Source organism: Syzygium oleosum, unplaced genomic scaffold, assembly GCF_021117445.2.
Source record: "Syzygium oleosum isolate NSW1041296 unplaced genomic scaffold, Sole_v2.1 Sole_v2.12, whole genome shotgun sequence".
Taxonomy (NCBI): Eukaryota; Viridiplantae; Streptophyta; class Magnoliopsida; order Myrtales; family Myrtaceae; genus Syzygium; species Syzygium oleosum.
Genome location: NW_026607496.1, coordinates 8,638,394 through 8,660,674, shown reverse-complemented (window position 1 = coordinate 8,660,674; position 22,281 = coordinate 8,638,394). Strand labels below are relative to the sequence as shown.

At 39.7% G+C, this 22,281-nt stretch overlaps 1 protein-coding gene and 1 long non-coding RNA gene across 2 annotated transcripts; one reads left to right on the top strand and one right to left on the bottom strand.

Annotated features, from left to right (window-relative positions):
- Window positions 1–1,118: 1,118 nt before the first annotated feature.
- Window positions 1,119–4,508, top strand: LOC130139470 (uncharacterized). Its single transcript, XR_008817640.1, has 2 exons — window positions 1,119–3,769; window positions 3,918–4,508. It is a non-coding gene; the product is annotated as an uncharacterized LOC130139470 (long non-coding RNA).
- Window positions 4,509–4,824: 316 nt separating this feature from the next.
- Window positions 4,825–9,448, bottom strand: LOC115674183 (cell number regulator 8). Its single transcript, XM_030596525.2, has 3 exons — window positions 8,980–9,448; window positions 7,162–7,364; window positions 4,825–5,233 (listed from the first exon to the last, which is right to left on the bottom strand). The coding sequence occupies exons 1-3, from the start codon at window positions 9,347–9,349 to the stop codon at window positions 4,994–4,996; spliced, it is 813 nt and encodes a 270-aa protein (XP_030452385.1). The 5' UTR covers window positions 9,350–9,448; the 3' UTR covers window positions 4,825–4,993.
- Window positions 9,449–22,281: the final 12,833 nt, after the last annotated feature.

The following is a 22,281-nucleotide window of genomic DNA, read 5'->3' as shown; positions in this document are numbered from 1 at the left end:
GAATAGTGTCTCTCCCCATTAATAGACTTTGCCATCTCCAAGAGGGTCGATGCCCTTTATTAGCATTCCAAAAGTTAACATTGGGGAAGTAGACTCCATAAGGCTAAGCGGGACTAGATTAGTCTTAGCTTTGCTGAAAGTTATGAGATCCCTGAATCTAAGACCACTCTCCCTTTTCCTTAGCTGGAGGACCACCCATTTCTTCCAATGAATGCCCTTCTTTAATCAATTCTATTTCCACCAAAAAGAAGCTATTCTGTGCTCAATCGCTCTATATATCGATATGGGAATCTTGAAGATTGACATCTTATACTGGTGGATATAGCTTGCACTATGGCTTTTATCAAGATTTCCTTTCCCACCTTAGAGATAAGTTTTTCCTTTCATCCCTCTAATTTCACATTGATCCTAGCAAGTATCCAGGCATACGTGTGCTTCTTTGAGGTCCCCAATTGGAAGGAATGCCTAGGTACTTCCCTGGCTTGTCAATCATAGGAATTCTCAATTCCTCGACCATGTTTTTCCTCAAGCTAAGTGGGCAACCATTACTAAAATAAATTCATGATTTGTTCAAGTTTATGGCTTGATCTGTCACGAAGCAATATTGATTCAAAATCCCTGTCAGATTCTGACATTCACTGATTTTCCCGTCTTGGAAAAAGATGGCATCATCAGCAAAGAGCAAGTATGAGAATGTTGGGCAAAAGCTGTTCGGTTTAATCCCTTTTATGCCGCCCATCAGCTATGGCTTTGTGCAAAAGATGGTTCAAGACATTAGCCATGATAGGGAAGAGATAGGGAGAAAGTGGGTAACCTTATCTAATGCCCCAAGATGGCTGGAAATATTGTTGAGGTTCCCCATTAAAATTTCACACTGAAAGTGATGGAAGATACGCAATTCATAATCAAAGCCACCCATTTCTTGTTGAAACCCATTTTTAGCATACACGCTTCTAGGAAATCCCGTTCCACTCTGTCGTAAGCTAACATGTCAAGTTTCAAAATCGTCTAGAATTTTTTCTCTCTTCCTGATTCGCAATTGGTGTAGTACCTCATGTACAATCAATATATTATTCTGAATTTGGCGTCCACTGATGAAGGCACTTTGCTCCATGGTAATGATTTCAAGGAGCCAAGGTTTCAAGCGGTTTGCTAGTACCTTTGGAATAATTTTGTAATTGATATTGTGCTGGCTTATGGGTCTACACTAGCTCATGTCTTCTGGGTTCGGAACTTTGGGGGTCGGGGTAATGAGAGTTTTGCTAAGCTCTGGCTCAAGCGTTCCTGAATCAACAAAAAATCTTAGACCATTTGCAAAATATCATACTGGATAAGCTCCCAATGATGCTGGTAAAACTGGCCGTTGAGTCCGTCAGGTCCAAGGGCTTTTGTTGGGGCTATTTGAAAGACAATGTTTCTTACCTTCTCCATCGTTATCGGTTCCAGGAAGGCGTCGTTCGTATTCTCCTGAATTATATATGGGCATTGGTCCAGGACAAGTTGAAAGTTTCTTGGTCCCATGGTAGTATAGAGGGAGTAGTAAAACTCAGTAATATAATTTTTCAGTTTCTCCTCATCTCGGAGCCAAGTAGACTCCTCAACTTTCAGCATGGAGATTTTGTTACGGTGCCTCCTTTGCATCGTTGCGGCATGAAATTTTTTTGTGTTTCTATTTCCCCATTTTAGCCATTTACGCGAGATCTTAATCCCTAATACATCTCTTCCTACCTCCATAGTTTTTCAATTTTCCCCTTAGCAGCTTGAATATCCTCTTTAGTGGATCCTCCCATGCTCCTATTTGTGAGTTCCACTAGCTGTTCCTTGAGAGCTTCGATTTGGTGGTACGCATTGGAAAACTTCCAACGGCTCCATGTAGACAAGGCCTTTGTAACCTTTCTCAGTTTGTTCACAATAACCCCTCGTTTGATCTTTGGGTCTTGCTAGGCTTTAGAGACTATCTTGTCGTATTACGTATTCCACCCAGTAAGCTTCAAATTTAAACTCTTTTTTTCGTGCTTCATGGTTAGGGTAGAGCAAAAGACGAATAGGACAATGACGGGGCGAATAGGAAGTAATGCAAAGGCTTCCGTGTTTGGGAAAGACACTCTCCAATCTAAACTGCTTATTACTCAGTCAAGCCTTTCTTTAACCAACTCGTCCCCCACTCTATTGTTAGACCAAGTAAACACACATCTCTTGCTTTCTATATCCATAAGTGAACAGTCATACGTAAGATCTTGGAAAGCTACTAGCCTGTAGTTGTTCGCATCTCTCTCTCCCCACTTTCTCCCAATTACATAAAATTTCGTTAAAATTGCCCATGCAAACCCAAGGGAGATGATGGAGTAGTGAATGGCTCTCATTTTTTGCCATAGCTGCAATCTCTCCTGAAAATTAGTAGAAGCATGTAGGAAAGTTATTCTCATAGTAGTCCCGCTTCTCGGTCTTTGCATATAACATTAATAAACTCAGCCGAACTAGCTACCACATTTGGGGAAAGGTCATCATTCCATAACAGTGCTAAGCCCCTAGCAATGCCCATGGATCCATAACCTAAAGATGCTAGAACTGGAATCAACTATGAATACGGTCCACCATCACCTCTTTATTTTTTGTTTCCATCAAAACCACCATAGTGAGCTTTTCTTGAGCCGCAATGGTTCTTAGTGACTGGAATGTCAGGGGAGTGCCCAACCCCCGGCAAGTCTAGCTCAAAAGCTTCATTTAATCCCTGATGGCTTATTAGGATTAGCCACCACAGCCCATTCATGCCCGTCTTTAGCCATATGAACGTGAGTAACTAGTTTTAAAGACTTTTCTAGAGAATTCAAGCTTGTTCCTCCCATCTCATAAGGGTTATGTCTCCTCGGTTTCTTTGTAGGCAGGATTTTTTTCCCCGCTTTTCCTTTCTTTTGTAGCCCGCATTCTAATTCCATGCCAGTCGCTCTTCCGAGGGAATCCAGTAAAAGTAGCTGAGTTTGCTTCCCCAAGTGGGGAATGAGCTCCAAGGTGGAGCCAAACCAAAGGCACTCCCTAGGGGAATATCCGCACTGCATTTTCTTTTTGTTGCGATTTCTTTTGGAGGGTAGTCATGAAGTGGGGTTTCAAATATCATTTCCTCTTCCTCCATGATAGGAAGCTGGTCCCCATAAAACAACTCCCAATACGAGCTATGTTCACTAACTTCTGCCTTTAGCCATTGCCCGAATTTGCCTTAAAATGTTTTCCATGAGCTATTTTGCAGTAAGTAGCATAATGACCTCCGCAAGAATAGCAAAAGTGAGGTAGACGTTTTGAAGTCCATCCAAATCCTTTTTCCCCCACATTGATGAATGTTTCTGACTTCAAGGGGGCAGCCAACTCTATTTCCACCCGTGCTTTCCCCGAAATAATATACCTATTTGCTTTCTTATCCAGCCTAACCCCCTGCACAGCCCCCACTTTCGATGCCAAACTATTTATGACGTCTACTGTTGCTCTTTCCTCAGGGATCCCGAGGGCTTGGACCCAAAAGGTACAATAGGAAAAATCATAGCAATGCATCTGGGTGTCAGATTTCCATTGTTTGAGGACTAACAAGTTGCTGGAAAAGGACCATGGTGCCTCCTCCAATACCCTCTTTTTCTCTGCTTGTGTGTTAAAGATGAAAGAGAAGAGGCCCGGCTTGATTTGGGCATAGGCTACTGTTTCAGTTTTCCACGCCCTCTTCATTGGGCCTTGGAAGGCTTGGAAATTGACATTGGGCTTTGAATAGAGTTTTCCATACAAGGTAAGTCAGACATTTCTTCAGTTTTTCCTCTGGAATTTCTTCGTCTGCCTCTACTAAATCATTTTCTGACCAGAGATCTCCCAACTTCTTAACGAGAGCTGCCACCTTAAGCACATTCTCATATATTTCTTCCATTTTGCAAGGACAGCAGGGGGTATGAAACAAGCAGTTAGCTCTTCGTGCCCTATTACCCGAGCTCCTTGAGACTCATACAGGTGCAACAGATTAACTAAAGCAACTGGGTCGAGCAACACATCCCATGAGGCTTTGAGCTGTTTGCTGTGATGTTGGGTGAGGAAAAATCGGGAAGAAGCATAACCTCAAGGCTGGGCGGCAACAATTTTCTTTGAGATTTGGCAAATCGAGCTGATACTCCTTCGTTTGCCTCAATCGGAGGACCTAAGGATTGGACAAGCTGGATGTGTATTTGGAGGATAAGGATGAATCCGAGGAGGCAGTGAAAGGAGCTCCAGGCTAGATTTTGGTGGCAACTGTGGTGAGAATGCGATTAAGAATTAGGGTTTTGGGTACGTAGTGTTGGGGCGAGGAAGGATATGATGTATAGGTTTTACATTGTGGAGGTAAAGGATCAAAGTAGGCAGGTTGGGACTTTTATGGGGTGAGGGTTTTGGAGAAAAGGGGTTTTAGGGCAAACTATCTCCATGGATAGAGAGAAAGCTCTTCAGAGGAAGAGAGAATTCTATCAACGAGATCTCCAAACCTATATTGAATAGTACAATTTGATACTTACTGCTTAGGCATTTTTCACATAAGCTAGTCCTGATCTAATTCATTTGAAAGGACTCGATTGTATTATAAGAAATGTTCGTGGCTCAATTGCATTCCGTGATAAGGTTTTAGGAATTTCAATGAACTTCCTCGGTCATCTTCAAAGTCTTCACCTCATTTTTGGGCAGTCCAACATACACAGCAGTAAGCAACCACACCTAAAAATTTCCTCGACTTCCACCAAGAGAGAAGCAAAGCAGAAGCCACGATGAAGTGAACAATCTTAACTGTGTCACCGTATATTAGTAAAGAGGTATTACTGTATAAAAACAAGACAACATATACGGAGCATTTATTTATAGCTGGTTAAGACCAAGCACTACATTTCATCACCATTTCTTTAATACAATAAAAGGTCTGTTAAGTCAACTGGAGAAATCACACGTACGGTTTGCACATAGACAGGCTGGTTTTCATATAGATGTAGAACGATGCTCAAGCCCCACGACCCATAGTCTGCTCGCCTGGGGGAATCATCACCAAGACTGGATGTGCATTGAATCCGGGATGAGGTAGCCTACGGCGGAGCTCACGCCCTTCCTGGCAGAGAGCGCAGGGGTGGCATAAGACATGAGTTAGCACGTCGCACCCTGATTCACACCGCTCTCGCTGCACCTCGTCCTCCACACAACTTCCACAGCATCCACAGGACCTGTGAAGTGCCTCACAGCTACCCTGTTTAGTTGGCAAAGACCCACGAAGCATAGAGTCAGTCATTGCTTTATTCTGTACAGTTCACTATAAGACAAGGAAGAGCACAAGTAAACCAATCTCCAAAAGTTAAATCTATTTATGCATTACAAGGCGGTCTGCTCTTGCTACCTCAACCTCAAGCCAATCATGTTTGGAACTGCAATCCATCAGATTCACAAAACCCAGCAAAAAACTTTGGTAAGCTTTCTTCCTTCCTAAAAAACTGACCCAAATTACTCTCGTAAACCAAACCATTCCCCAGAAAACATGTTGTAGCGACTCTGGTTATAGGCCTAATTCCTAAAAAAATCCTCAATTAGGTCTGGTCTCATTTTTGCCCCGAACTTTTTTTTGTCTCAGAAAAACCCCTTTCTTTGTCTAAAAAAAAAAAACACGACTTTTGGTCCAGTCCCAAATCTACCATGAACTTTTTTTTTTGTCTAAGAGAAAAATCACAAATTTTAATGAAAATGACGTAAAATAAACATTTATCAGTAAGCACAACCTAACATTGTTTTTTATAACAAGACGTTTAAACAAACTAAAAACCAGTTAAATGATTTTATTGTTAGTCAATTAAAACATAGATGCAAGCAAGCATCCTAAGTCGTTGCCTAAGAGTTCTTCAAGAAAATTGGTTCTACTTTCAGAAAGTCATGGAAGCTCCAATGGAGCATCTTGTGACATTTTAAAAAAAAGATACAGTTGAACAAGTGAAAGCTGATTTTCAGGGAATAACTAAAGCACATTTTTACAATTTTTGTCGTCCCAGCTCTTCAAAATAAAAAGTTTCCTTCAACTGTTAAATGCAAATTTACTTGAGGATATTAAATTCTACTGTTGGGGATTTAAACTCACACCTAAATCATATAAAATAAATCTAATCTATTAAACACTACACAAATTTAATTTTGTTCCCCAAAATGCTTATTCTAGTCATATTTACCGGACAACAATCATAAAAAATAAGGTAAGAAAGTTCAAGCAAAAATTTTAAAAAGAAAGTAGCTATTGGCCCATGAGGGGGAAAAGGGTTTAACAGGAAGCAGCATTTTGCCCATCCCAAGTGGGATATGTTGGGGCTAAACAATTTGTTGGATGAGGATCACAACCGATTGCATAATTCACTCGCAATTGCAAGGGTGGTGAAGAGACGGATACTAAAGAACCTGTTGGGCCAGAATCAGGACAGATTGCATGATTGACTCACAAGATGGTCCAGAGAAAGGTGTACAGATCCTCATGATGACTATAATTTCTGTTGTTACTGATATTCACAGATCCTCATGATGACTATAGTTTCTATTGATAGTGATATTTGCAGATCCTCCCTTAATCTACTTATTAGCTGCTATAGTATAAAATCCACAGAAAAATAAGTCATCTTTTCAATGGGGTTGGAGTGATAGATTGGGCCAAATACTGAATGTATGCACATGCAAGGGGAGGACGGAAGGCATTGGTGAGGAGCAGTGCACGGCCTAAGCCTTTCCCACCAGTTGCTAACCCTAAGAGTCAGAGCAGGATCAATTGTATTTTAACAAATTGTGGGCACTCATCAGACTAATCTGTTGAGATTGACTACTTTAACCAAACATGAAGTGACATGTCAATTCACATCATAACCTTGAGATTTCCTGATTCAACTAAATTACAATGTGAGTACCTCATGAATCTAACGTTACTTCTGCTGTTAATAATGAAAAATAAAAATAGAAATGCATCAATTATACATCTTTCCTTGGAGAAAAGAAATGAGAAGTTCGCACAGCTGCCTTTCGAAAGGACGGAGGTTATACCAGTAGCTTCACCAGAATGTGCGACTAGTAATTAACTCAGTCAACAAATTTATCTCATGATAATGGGAGAAAAGCGCCGGTGAAGAATGGACAGGTGAAAGAATTACTTGCCTCTAGATTAAACTTGCGACGAATAGCCGTGCGGCTAGGAAATGAAAACATGGGTGCAATGCAGTTGACACTACAGAAGGCTTTTCCAATCAGATAAAGGCCAGCATAAGACAAGCAGTGAGTCGCAAAAGTCCCAGTAGGGTTTCCAAGTCTCTCAGCATTGCTTCCATAAAGCACACAAGGAGCAACGCATCCAAGAAGACCTAGTCAAGTCATGATAGAGCAAATATGATAAAAAAGGATCCATGATATCAAAAGCATATAGAAAAGGAATACAAGCAGAATGACCTTCAATTTAACAAAATTAAACTAATGTTGATTGCAATATCTAAATGCTTAACACAGTTAGCCCGAGGAATCCCCTGCTAACATATTCGATTGGATAACCCCCATTTGTACTATCTTTGGAAGCAGTTACATCTTTTGATCTAGAAATCAGCAAACATAGTACATTCAACAGAATTTTCAGCAATCGTTGTCCCCACCACTTAAACACTGAAAATTTCAAACCTAACATAATAAAATTTGATTTCTTTAAAAAAGATAGTAAAATTTATTTCCTTTCCTAAACTAATCAACGAAATCTATCACAACAAGATTACGATTTCAGAAGTTTAGAACAACCTCAATAAAAACACGAACTAAAAACTCGCCCAGAAAAGGGAAAAAGATAGTAAAACTCTCTCTCATCTAAAGGTTGTACATGACCTACAATGCATCCTGTCCCTTAATAGGTACTCATTAAATCAACAAAAATAATTTGCATGCATAGGCAAGGAATTATAGCGCGGATGTGGGTCATATCGTGGTTGCATAGTGGTTACTGTGGAAGTAGGGTGTCACAGACATCCTGTAAAGGGTTGCAGGTGTTGCGGCATGAATTTTGTGACGCTTGCACATCATGTTTGAAACATCGGAAATTGATTGTTTTATTAAAAAAATTGCAAAATTCTAACTATATAACATATCTACATACATTCTTCATAGATAAAATAAACACTAATATAATTTCTGCTAGAATAAGCTTAATTAAAGTAGAAATAGAAAATTCATAAGTCCCACCGCTTCTCTCTCCTCTCTCTCTTTTGTTGTTCCTGGTGGAGAGAACACAGCTAAGAAAACAGAGATGAACAGAGATCCCATTGATTAGACCAAAACCCACAAATCTTTCAAAAGCAGACCAAGACCAATCAAGATCCAAAACCCACAAATCTTTTATGATTTTCACTTCAATATGCATATTAAGAGAACCTAGACCTAGTTTGAAGAATGCAATTAATCAGATATGAAATCTGAGTCTTTGACAGATCCGTACACTTGTTTTTTTTCCCTTCAATCTTAAGTTTGTTTGACCAAGACTGGCCACTCAAAGAGAGAATCCAAGGTGAGATGCCCCTGAAGAGTCTCGAGATTCTCTGCATCTTCGTTGAAAACGGGCGCTAAGACCATTACGCCATCACGAAATGGCCGTAGAGGCTACTGTAGTGAATTGAATTAGCACGGCGGCTGCGGTGCACAGCAGACGCGGTGGCTGCCAATACTGTCACTTAATGGCCCTTAGGACCGCCTTCTAGTTACTAGCCAAGGACCTCCCAGTTAACAAAGCCAATCCGATCTAATTTCAGCAACAAGTAACACCACCTAGACAAAAATCCCCGCTGCCAAAGCTAAATAGCTTAGAATGCACGACTAATCAAGATCACCAAACCAACAAATTCGATGACCAAAATTAATCCACAGATACCGCAAAACACACACAGCGATCACAGCAAAAAAGCCCCCAATTCAGAAAATCGAGAGAGCGAGCGAGCGACTCACAAACTTCGAGATCGCTGCTGCAGAACTCGTCGTTGCGACCGAGGCAAGCGAAGAGGCTCGAGTTCCACTGCGCCCGCTCCATCGGCTCCCCCATCACGCTGCCGTGAGCCAGCGGCAAGCCGTCGGCGGTCCACCCGAACCCCCCGCCCCCGCCGCCGCCGCCGCCGACGACGATCGGGACCAGGAGCGGGCCGTGCGCCGCCGTCACCTGGCCGGGCTTCTTCGCGCCGTCGTCGGCGGGGGCGACCTTCTTGTCGTCGGCGGCGGCCGCCTGGCGGGGCTTCTCCGCATCGTCGGCGGCGACCTTCTTGTCCAGGAGAGGGCTCGATTCCTCGTGAGCGGCGCAGTTCTTCTCGTCGACGTTCGCCATTTGCAGCGATCAAAAGGAAGGAAGGAAGGAAGGATTCTAGAGAGCGAAGGAGAGAGAGAGGAAGAGGATGACTTTCGTTGGATGGGGGAAGGAGGAGAGCTGGAGAGGTTAAGAAGTCGTTTGTTCTTGTTCTTCGAGGAAACCGCGTGATGTTTTTCACTCTCGAGAGACGTTGACGAAAAAGCCAGCCAGCCCACGATCGACGCTGCTTACGAAGCGGGGGTCGTTGAAGACACACAGTACAATTTTACGGTCCATGAATTTTGGTTCGATTTATAGTTTAATTTCTGAATTTTTAATTTATTCAATATAATTCTTGAATTTTAGTTTAATATTCAATTTGATCTTCAAACTTTTAAAATACTCAATATGATCCATGAACTTTCAGTACGTGTTCAATTTAGTCCCTAAACTATTTGAAAATATTCAATGTAGATTCAAGTTCATGGACTACATTGAACATTTTTATATAGTTTAGGGACTGAATTGAACGTGTAATAAAAGTTCAGGGACCACACTGAACAGATTAAAAATTTAAGGATCAAATTGAACATTGGGTTAAAGTTCATGGACTACGTTGAACAAATTAAAAGTTCGGGGACCAAATTGCATATTGGACCACAATTCAGGGGCTGTTTGTGTTATTACCCATTTTTATATTTCAAAACTTTAAATTTCTTACCACATCGGCAATTCGTGAATTCTTATTTTCTTGTCGTCTTTTTTCCATCGGCATATACAGTCGAAATCTCTCTTTTATCTTATCTATTGATTCATGTGAATAATAAAAAAATCTAAAAAAAAATCAAGCTGATAAATATTGTTGAAAATCGATGAGAATATCAGTAGAATTGACAGGGCCTTTTGAGAAAAAAAAAAAGAAACGCAATTAAATAAATAGGAAAAAAAAAGGTTTTGATGACAGCAAGATATAATAGTAGCAATGGTTACTTAGTATAAACTAATTGATCGTTTAAAAAAATTGTTCCAAAAACATCACCTTGAATGGCTAATCATTTTGATGAGATCTTTGCCTTTTATAATATTTTCAAACACTATTGTTAATCAATCAATTTTCTTATTAATTAACCCTTGGAATATACTTATCGAAGTAACCCAATTTTTGTAATTTGACCCTTTTTTTGTTATTGGGATTTTTTCTATTTTATTTAATCTGTGTTTATTCTTTTTCTTGGAATATCTTATTTAGTGTAATTTAGTGGCTATATTTATTAAATTTTATTTTTTTATTTTTAATGTAATTATAAATATTTTTATATTATAGTATTTTAGTTAATTTATTTTTTTTCAAAATTTTCTATATTTTTCATTTTACAGAAACTAAAGAAAAAAAAAGATTATTGTTTCTTTATAATAAAAGAAGTTTAAGGGGTATTGTGTTAGGGTGTTGCTATTTCCACTTTCATTTTGGCTAAGACACTCCTTTATTTAGTTAAACGACAAAAATACCCTCCTCTCCCCCCTCCCCCCCCTCCCCCCCCCCCTCTCTCTCTCTCTCTCCAATTTATTGTTTCTTTTTCTGTTAGACCAACCAACAAAATTGCCTTTCTTTCTATCATTTTTTTGTTAGTTTCACAATGTAAAAACTCAATTATTCTCGACAAGATATCATCTTATATTGTATTATGTTATCACTTTGCATAGAGAAGTTTGTTAATTTTAATATATGATCTCATAATTTTAATCAGAAAAGCTACAAAGACTATTATAAATTTCTATTTATGACGGCTATAAAGCATATGAACACATAATTAATTGCTTATTTTTTATCAAATAATTTGAGCGACACTTTATTTCAAAGTTGGAAATTAACATTCAATCTCTATATATAGCCAATCTTGACCTTTCTCCCTTTATATTTTCATCCTTCGCCTGGATATCTTGAGCTTTTTTAATAGAAAGAGAATGCGGGAAGGGAACGAGGACCCCTTTTTAAAACTTCTAGGGATGGCCCCCAGTTTTCGTATTTCTTTTCTGCGGATGATCTGTTCTTATTTGTGAAAGTGAATGATAGAAGCTGTATTTCCATATTTAAACCCATTTATGACCAATTTATTGAATATAACTAATCCATATAACACCTCAGCCCATCATATACGAATTAAGGAATGGATTTATGACTCATTTTGATAGGTTTAATTTCCATTGTGAATATCCCGAATCAATTGTGAGATCTCTAGTAAGAAGATTAACTTTGCGGAATCTAAAGTCTACTTCTCTGAGAATATCTCTACTAAGGATCAGGATCATTTCTCCAGGGTTCTTAATAATGCCTGGGGAAATATCTTGGTTATCCTATTAAGAATGGTATGGTGACTCTCTGGAGATTTAGATTTATCATGGACGAAATGAGAATGAAAATGGCAGGGTGGAGGACCTAATAGAATGTTCATATGGTGGGTCGAAATATATGATTAAATCGGTCAATGAGGCGAATATGCAAACTGGAGTGCTTCCTGTGTCTATATGCAACCAGATTGATAAATTCTGTCGGGGATTTTCTATGGGGCTCTAGTGAAAGCGAGAGAGAGATGCATGTCATTGGATGAAATAAAGGTACAAGAGAAAATAGAAAGTCTTGGTCTGAGTATGGGTGGACTTGGAAAATATGGCATTGCTTGGAAGACTTAGCTGGCGAATTGACAAGAACAGGAAGACCAAGTGGGCCGTGGTGTTGCGGGCAAAATACTTCAAGAAAAGTCATTCCAAGAAAGTGTTAATCAGTCAATTTTATTATTAATTAACCCTTCGAATATACTTTCAAACACTATTGTTAATCAGTCAATTTTATTATTAATTAACCCTTCGAATATACTTATCGAAGTAACCCAATTTTTGTAATTTGACATTTTTTTGTTATTGGGATCTTTTTCTATTTTATTTAATCGGTGTTTATTCTTTTTCTTGGAATATCTTATTTAGTTTAATTTAGTGGCTATATTTATTGAATTTTAAAAAGTTTTTATTATTTTTAATGTAATTATAAATATTATTCTATTATAGTATTTTAGTTAAAAAAAAATTTTCAAATTTTCTATATTTTTCATTTTTATAGAAACTAAAGAAAAATAATAATAAAAAAAAAATAAGAGATTACCTTCATTTATCAAAGTTTATGGGGTATTCCAAACTTGTACCTATAACACATTTACCCTCCTTCGTCAAGGTTCCATCAATGATTGCCACTAAAAATCTGTATACATGGACGCCAGAAAGCATACGGTGTTGATATGGCGCCCATGTGACTTAATTGAACTAAAAACGACATTGTCCCAACCAAGCAAGCTTTATCCCTGGGAGGAGAACTCATGACAACATTGTTAATGTCAAAGAAATTCTCCATAAGATGAAGACTGCTAAGGGTAGAAAAAGGTTATTGTCCCGTAAAACTTGAGCTTCAAAAGGCATATGACCGGCTGAGATTAAAAATGTCCTGCATTGGTTTAATTTCCGTGATGTGTTCACTTTGATCTTACTTTGAATTCTACTACCATTGCTTCTAAACCCATCCTTATTAATGAGGGTGCCGCCAAACCATTTCAACCGAGTAGAGGCATCAAGCAAGGAGATCCATTCTCCCCTTATATTTTCATCCTTTGCCTGGATATCTTGAGCTTTTTTAATAGAAAGAGAATGCGGGAAGGGAACGAGGACCCCTTTTTAAAACTTCTAGGGATGGCCCCCAGTTTTCGTATTTCTTTTCTGCGGATGATCTGTTCTTATTTGTGAAAGTGAATGATATAAGCTATATTTCCATATTTAAACCCATTTATGACCCATTTATTGAATATAACTAATCCATATAACACCTCAGTCCATTATATACGAATTAAGAAATGGATTTATGACTCATTTTGATAGGTTTAATTTCCATTGTGAATATCCCGAACCAATTGTGAAATCTCTAGTAAGAAGATTAACTTTGTGGAATCTAAAGTCTACTTCTCTGAGAATATCTCTTCTAAGGATCAGGATCATTTCTCCAGGGTTCTTAATAATACCCGGGGAAATATCTTGGTTATCCTATTAAGAATGGTATGGTGACTCTCTGGAGATTTAGATTTATCATGGACGAAATGAGAATGAAAATGGCAGGCTGGAGGACCTAATAGAATGTCCATATGGTGGGTCGAAATATATGATTAAATCGGTCAATGAGGCGAATATGCAAACTGGAGTGATTCCTGTGTCCATATGCAACCAGATTGATAAATTCTGTCGGGGATTTTCTATGGGGCTCTAGTGAAAGCGAGAGAGAGATGCATGTCATTGGATGAAATAAAGGTACAAGAGGAAATAGAAAGTCTTGGTCTGAGTATGGGCGGACTTGGAAAATATGGCATTGCTTGGAAGACTTAGCTGGCGAATGCCAAGAACTGGAAGGCCAAGTGGGCCGTGGTGTTGCGGGCAAAATACTTCAAGAAAAGTCATTCCAAGAAAGTGTAAAATTATGCAAAAAGTCTTAAACATACTGTACTTTTACAAATTTAATTCTAAATCTTTTAATTTTATCAATTGAGTTATAAACCTTTTCACGTATTGTCAATTGAGTTTATCTGGCTAATTTTGCCCAAAAATTACTGACGTGGATACCGGCTGTCTTACGTGGTACGGCCGATGCTGACGTGGATGATTTTTAACAATTTTTTAATAATTTTTTCAATATTTTCTTTTCTTTTCTTTTCTTTTCCTTCTTTTCCCTTTTCTCTTTTCTTTTTTCTGTGCTTTTTTCTTTTCTCTTTTTCCCCTTTTCCCTCCGTCGGCCACCACTGGGCCTCGTTGATGGCCGGCGACCTCCACTAGCCTTAGGCAAGGGTGGCTCACGCTCGCCCCTCAGATAAGCAAACGTGGGCCGCCCTCGCTTGGGCAAGCGAGGGCAACCATCACCCTTGATCTGGCGAGGGTTGCCTTGGCCCGAGGCTGGCGAGGGCCACCCTTGCAAGCTCCGGCCCAAGTGTCCCTTGCTTGAGGGCGGTGATCTCTATTGGCCATCAACGAGGCTCAACGGTAGCTGGTAGAGGGAAAAAGGAAAAAAGAAAGAAGAAAAAGAAAAGAAAAAAAAGAAAAAAAATAAAAGAAGGAAAAGAGAAGAAAAGAAAAGAAAAAAAGAAAAAAAAATTTGAAAAAATATTAAAATTTATTTACATCAATGCCTACTACTGTCCATGCGGCTGTCTATGCCACGTAGGATAGCCAGCGTCTACATCAACGATTTCCGATCAAAATTGGTTAGATGGACTCAATTGGTAAAACGTGAAAACGTTTATGTCTTAATTGGCAAAATTGAAAAGTTTAGGACTCAATTGGCAAAGTTGCAATAGATTTAGGATTTTTTGTACAATTTTCTCCAAGGAAAGAGTTTGCAATGTGATCACTCCATTAAATGCGATATCATAGGAATGGAAAGATCCCTTCTTCTTACTTATTGTTGTTTTAATAATCAATAATAAGCATTTTTGTTTTCAACAAATCATATTATATATATGATTTGGAATGAAACAAAAAATGGCCCGAGTAGGTACTAACCAGGCCAGACAGTGAAAAGAAAAAAAGCTCTTTGGGAACAAGAATATTCTTGCTTTTTTTTTTGGTATGTGAATTCGACAGGATTGCGATCAATACAATAGTTGATACAAGGCCCTTTGAATAGAGATGAAGAACAACTCAAGGTTCTTTTGTTTTGGTGGATGAACAACTCAAGGTTAAGCACTGTTGAAATGGATGTGGGGATTGGAATTTTAGCTCTTCATCCTTTTCCTTTCCTGAGGATGCGGTGAAAGCTGCGGAAGCGAATCCGATTGCTAGAAACACTGAGCTTGAGAACGCGTTCTATTGGAACTACTCGACTAGTGGGAGACTATTTGTTTGATCTTAATTTAAGTTTGATGATTACAAAACTCATTCAAATATGTTGCAAATATTTGGAATCGTTTTTGTCATATTTAAGCATTTTCTTTTGCAGGATTTCGAACGGGTGAAAAAAGACTATCTCAGCTCTAGAGCACAAGGCCATGCTTCTAGCCTAGCTGGATACCCGGCTCCTACAGTTCAAACTTGATTTTGGGCCCGTTTGGTTTAATTTTGGTGGAATGTCTTTGGCAAAATGCAATGGCCTTTGGGCTATTTGAGAGCGACTTTAGCCTAAATAGTTTTTTCCAAAATACAAGTAGTGTTTGGTAAAGTGTATTTTAAAATCACATTTGAGAGTAACTTTGGCCTAAATACCGTTTGGTAAAAACTAATTTTACAAAGGACTTTTGCTAATATTTAAAAAAACAAGTGAGGTGGAGCTCAGCCACCGGCGGACCAGATCTAGCGGCCGGCCAGCATCGCCTAAGGTTGCATGACCTCAGGCGTCGCCCAGGTTGCGTGACCCCGACAATCGCCGCTTGGGGTCGCCTGACCTCAGACGTCACCTAGGTCTCATGACCCAGGCCAACGCTTGCCTGGGTCACGCGACCTCAGGTAAGGCGGCCTGAGGTCGCATGACCTAGGCGCAGCTTGGGTCGGGCAACCCCAAGCGGCGTTCGCCAGAGGTCAGGCGACCTCCAGGCAACGGTGGCCGGGGTCGCGCGACCCCCAGGCAGCCGTCGCCAACCTCCGAACCTGCTGCTCGGGTAAGATGAACAGCTCATGAACGATGAACTTGCATTCCAAAAATTTAACTTGCCAAAGTACCTCGAGACTTGCCTTGGGCTAAAGGCCTTTAGAAACCTTAGGAAATGCAATTGTATTTTCCTAAAGTACTCTAAAAAAGTTGCCAAACGCTATTTACATTTGGCCAATGAACTTTGGAAATGCCGAACCAAACAGGCCCTTTGTCCGCCCAACTCAGTGTGTGTCTTGGCCCATCTTTGGCCGGACACCCGGAAGGCTCAACGATAGAATTTCTAGCCATGTGAGATGTGTCAAACCGCTGGTTGAGCTTGTTTTCGTATAAATGGGGTTACTCATTGCATTGAGGATGTAGGGAATACTACATACACTTGCTAAAGAATCTTGTACACACTTTGCAATCAAAATTATCGATAGATTGAACTTGTGTGAGAAATATTTTGTAAAAGAGTGCACACTATTTATAAAGGAGAGTTGGCTCCACTAGAAGCCAACCTCTGTGCGATGCTTTGAGTTTAGTGGATTGGGTATAACTTTTGAATGTTGTTGGTGTGCGGTGCAGGCACCATTATGTAGCTGAACCACTATAAATCAGTTGAGCATTTTTCAATCTCTACTCTTTAATTTATTCACATACCACGTGTTTGATAATTTGCCTGACTTGTCATACCCCGATCCTACCATAATAGAGGAGTGACACGGCCATCCTTCCACACGAAGGACACAGCTTCAAGCCACCCAAAATCCAACTTCCAAAAATCCCCATGAATGGCGCTCTCACTTTATTGGCCATTATTCAATAAACCTGTAAATATTTGGAAGGAGAGAGGTGAACAACCACAGCTCGGTAAGTAGTACATGTCTTCTAAGCAGATTGAGCATCTACTATGCATGTATACAAAGCAATACTAGAAACTCATAATCCAAACTCAAGGTATAAAATACATATCGAATCACATATGGATTGTTTCATTTCTACAATGCTTATACAAGTCAGAAATACTCATTTAAATTCATCACCACAATTCAAATATCAATGGTCAAATCCATTGATTAATCTCTATTAAAAATCACATCAATAGTCCATTCTATTGTTTAATGTATCACTCAATATACTACTATGGTCACGACACAATGCCTAGTGACAAGGTGACCAAGATTCCTCTCTTAGCAAGGTCTTCACCTACAAAGCCGGTGGCTCAGCCCAAAATTATATCCTAACTGGTATGCATATCCCGAAACCCTACCTGGGTTCATAGTCATATCGATCATCAAACTATTAACTTCTAATAATCCACAATTCCAAATCCATAACCCATTTCATAAATCACACTTTGTTTCTCAAACATTTCAGAATCCATTTCATAAGCCAGGTTTACAAAACAATACATATAAGTAGACTTTCACGACACATTTCCTAACATGTTCTCGAACTATTCTCAAATAACCGAAAGGTAGTAAATACTCAACCTAGCTTTTGCAACAAAAATGCTTTTCTAAGTTATATATATATATATATATCGAATCCCTATTACTTTAAGATATGGGTTTTACAAAACCAAAGAAGAAATAACATCACTCACCTGGAAATACCCAAAACTGAACAGTACGCTGCTAAACGAGCCGACGATTTTATAATCTTAACAATTAAACTAGAAATGATGTTCAAACCAAGTAAAATACTATAACAACTACAAATCGGCTAAATGATGCTTAAACGCTAACAGAACAACTCATACACATCAACAAATCGCACACCCAAAGTGATTATTCAAGCCATTCGCAATATGGAGCTCGCATGCGAAACCCTGAGATTCTCACTCTGGTCAAACCGTTGCTTTAAAACGACTCCCGTCATACCCCATGGCTCCACAACACTATAAACCACCATTTCAATGAAATTTCACGGCTCAACAACTTAAAAATCGAACTTCATGGCTTGAATTTTATATAACTTCGAATTTAAGCCATTACTCTAAATATTACTCCGATTAGATGAACAAGGGTGTGAGCAGTTACTGGGTATTGCAAATCGGAGTTTGAATTAGCTTGACAAGATTCCCGTGATGTGTCCGCGCTCTCTCTTTTCCCTCTCTCTTCTTCTTCTTTTTTCTTTTTCTTTCTTTTCTTCTCTCTTTCTCCCTTTCTCCCGCGATCCCTCGGTCACTTCATAGAACTAAGCATGCCTTTTCCCTTTCTTATCTTCTTTTTATGGGGCCCACTCGAGCGGACCAAGTCAAAAAGCAAGTAACTCTTACATAACTCATATTTGTGCCTAAATATTTGTTATTGTGGTACATTTTCTATATATTCGAGACAACGATATTGTCTAGGAGTGAGCGGTTCCAGGTTCCGAGTAGGTTCCGCCTGAAACCTGGAACCTACCTTCGGGTACAAGTTCCTCAAAATGAGGAACCTGGAACCTACCCGTCGGAACGTGGAACCTGGAACCTACCCTGTCACAGGTTCCAGGGTCGGTTCCAGATTCCAACAGGTTCTTTTATTTTATTTTATTTTTATTTAATCAAAATGAAAATGAACATTCATAAAAAACAATACAAAAGACTAATTATAAAAAATGAATCCAGCAACTGCTCCATCAACCTCTTTCTCTCTTTGCACACCCGAACCCTCTCTTCTTCATCAATTCTCGAAGCGGCACAACCCATTACTAATAATCCAATATTGCAATTCTAGTCGGGGTTCACCTACATTCACCAATTCAAGGTCTTGAAGCACGCTAGGAGAAAGTCACTGCCCTAAACAGACCACATCCCATAAATTTTGCTCAGCTCACGCTGATTTCAAGAACCAAGAACCAAGACCCAGTTCCCAACCCAGAATGCTATTCGCATAGATCACGGTTCCCTCACCATATTCCACTCCCTTCTAAGTAACAAGCGCCACAACAACCAGAACAATCTATATTCGAATTCCTTTCTCGAACACAGAAAGTACAGCCGAATGAGCTAAAGGACCTTCCTAGAGAATATCCCAAAATTCTCAAACACAGAAAGTCATGAGGATTATCAAGAAAAAGAATTTCCCAACAAGCCGACGACCCACCTACACCTTCAAGATCGCTTGAACTCCCCACTCAGCTATGAACCATCTCGACCTCAAAACGCAACCCACCCAAGATCCAGAAATCCTATCCAAAAAATGTATGAAAAAAAATAAAAGAAAAAAGAAGAAAAAAACCGTCCTCCGTCCACCTCCTCCTCTTGCTCACTAAAAGGGAACAAAGAGAGCAGCAACGACGACGGAGCACTACAAGAAAAACCCAGAAAGAAAAAAAGGGAAAGAAACAATATCCAGCTGCTCCAGAGTCCACCAGTCCAGAGAGAGTACTCTTCGCTCTCGCCAGAATTCTCTGCTCAGAGCAAATACTCTAACTATGTACTATTTAATCCCAGAATAATGAAGAAACCCATAAAAAATAATAAGGAACAGAACAAGGTGAGGACAAGAAGAAACGTTCGTCAGAGCCTAACCTGGAAAATGTCCGACAGCGGCGAGCCCGAATAATCGGAGCGAATCCGCGTGGGGAGATCACGAGACCTGCGGCGAAGAAGGCGGAGCGAGGCGGAAGCGGGAGAGAACTGCGGAAGCCGGAGCGAGGAGCAAGGCGAAAGCAGAAGCGGGAGCAAGGAGCGAGGCAGAAGCGGGAGCGAGACGGAAGTGGAAGCAGGAGCGACCGAGCGAGGAGCAAGGCAGACGCGGGAGCGAGGCGGAAGTGGAAGCAGGAGGGACAATGATGGAGGATCGGTGATTCAAGAGGAGAAGCTAGATCGGTGATTCAAGAGGAGAAGCTAGCATTTGGGAATTACGGTTTCTAAATACCAAATGTATAGTTTATGGTTTAATTTTTAGGGATCCGGTTCCTAGTCCGGTTCTTGGTTCCGGTTCCGTTTCCCGGTTCCGATCCGGTTCCAGTTCCTATAGGAACCGGGAACCGGAACCGGAACAGCCGGTTCCTAAAAAAGGGAACCGAGAACCGGACCCTCTGTCCATGGAACCTGGAACCGAACCGGACCCACCGGGTCCGGTTCTCCGGTTCCCGGTTCTACCCTGGAACCACGCTCACCCCTAATATTGTCTTCCTTCGGCTTATGACCTGGCGAATGACTGGTTACCTTGTACTCAAGTAAAGGAGGAAATGAAGATGGATTTGGAAATTTAAGAGTCTCCCTCGTATTAAACATTTTATCTGGCAATGCTTGCACACAGAATCGCTATGAAGCACATGTTAGCAACTAGGGGATTGAATGTTAGCCTTCAATGCTCGAGATGTCACCCAGGTAATGAAATAGTTGAGCACGGTCTTAGGGACGGCGGTCTTAGGGATGGTGATATTGCGAAAACTTTATGGAATGATCTCCCGATCCCGCCAGAAGTTAGGCATTCCTTCGGAGACCGACCTGTTCGGGAGTGGACATTATCACGGTAAGAGTTGGTCTACCATGCCAAGGATTCCCTGGAATATTGTATTTCCCAAGGATTGTGAAGATTCATGTTTACGATGGTTCTAATAACATCTCTAATTTAGCTCCATTTTGTTTGTCAAAAGCAGGGGAGTTTTATCCCACGACGATGTATGAACCGAGAAGACGTCTAAGAACGTGGGAAGATGACAAATGCAGCAAGCCTAAACTGTGACGGATTAAACTTAACACGGAATCAGCGGTGTCAACGCCGAATAAAGTAGCTGGACGAGGTGGTCTGCCAAGACTCCACCTCGGCAACTGGATAGCGGGGTTTGCTTAGCGAATTGGCAAGACTAACGCCTCCACGGCAGAAGTCTGGGCTCTTAGAGATGGAGTACAACTGGCAGTTGACAAGAGAGTGGCTCGTTTACGTACAGAAATGTATGCAAATTCTGTCATACAAGTTTCGCTACCCTAATGAAAATGATGTGTTATTTAAACCCGTCTTTGATGATCGCAAGAGATTGCTAGGGGGCCCGCAGGAGCGCCGGACAGTGCACGTCTCGCGGGAAGCTAACTGCTGTGCCGATGCATGGACATATATGGCGAAGACTCAGGGTATGTATTTTGTTCAATACCTACTGTACCTGATAGTATTAGGCATCTTTTGCTTAAAGACAGGGCTGATAGCTCCTTTTTTGAGGTAGAGATCGATGTAACCTTAGACATTAGACATTGCTTCTGTTTGTTTATGTATTTCTTTGACTTACCCAAAAAAAGAACGAAGAGTTCATTTTGGTTTGCCCTCACTTTCACTCTACCATTGGGGATTGATTAGAGTAAGTGAGATCATCTAGAGAAGGAGAGCTAATATAAGGATTCTGTTTGTTTCTCAAAAAATGAATGATTTGAAAAATATTTTCCTAAAAATAATCGTTTATATTGCTTGAAATAATTAGTTAATGAAAAATATTGTTATTATCAACAACAATTTATGTCCAAACTTTTTTATGAACGATAAAAATATTTTTTTGTTCATTCATTTTTGTGAGCGATATAAGTGATCATTTCTAGTTGATTTCCTCTAAAACCTTAAATTTTTTATGATAAACTTTTCGTTCCTTTTATATTGAAAGTTAATATTTACATGTCTAATTTTTGTCACAGATCCCATCACGGATACTTAGGTTCGCAAAGTCAACATTATGATATTCTTGGTAAGAAAAAAAGACATATATATTGTGGTATTCAAGTATACATTTTGAGTATTTATATCAATATAAATCAATTGAAAACTCTATAGTTGAACAAAAGAACTGACCCTGAATATTTTTTAGGTCAATTTGAAAGTTAAACAAAAGTGTAGAGTTTGATGATATTCTTGTTTAGGTTAAGGAAAAAGCCACAAAAAACCTCAAATTATACTCACAGTTACACATTTACGCTGAACTTTTTATTGTGACATCAAAAACCCCAAATTATACCCACTGTCTGTGATACATTTACCCTAAACTTTTTCTCGCGACATAAAAAACTCCAAAATTGTACCTATATGACGTATTTACCCTCCGTTACATGAGAATAAATTAGATGACAAAATAGCTTGATAAATAATCACATATAACATAACATGATAGACCAGATTACCTAATAACATGATTATTGATAAATGATCAGATATAGCATGACATGATAAATTTCGTATGACAATTACATTACATGCAGAGTCCTTTTCATTTAATTTATGTCATATGTACGTTTAATGAATCACGAACCACAAAATGAAAAACACCTAAAAAAATAAATGATACAGCCTTGCTGGGCCAGTACCCAATCTTTCAGCAACCATAAAGAAGCCATGATAATAAC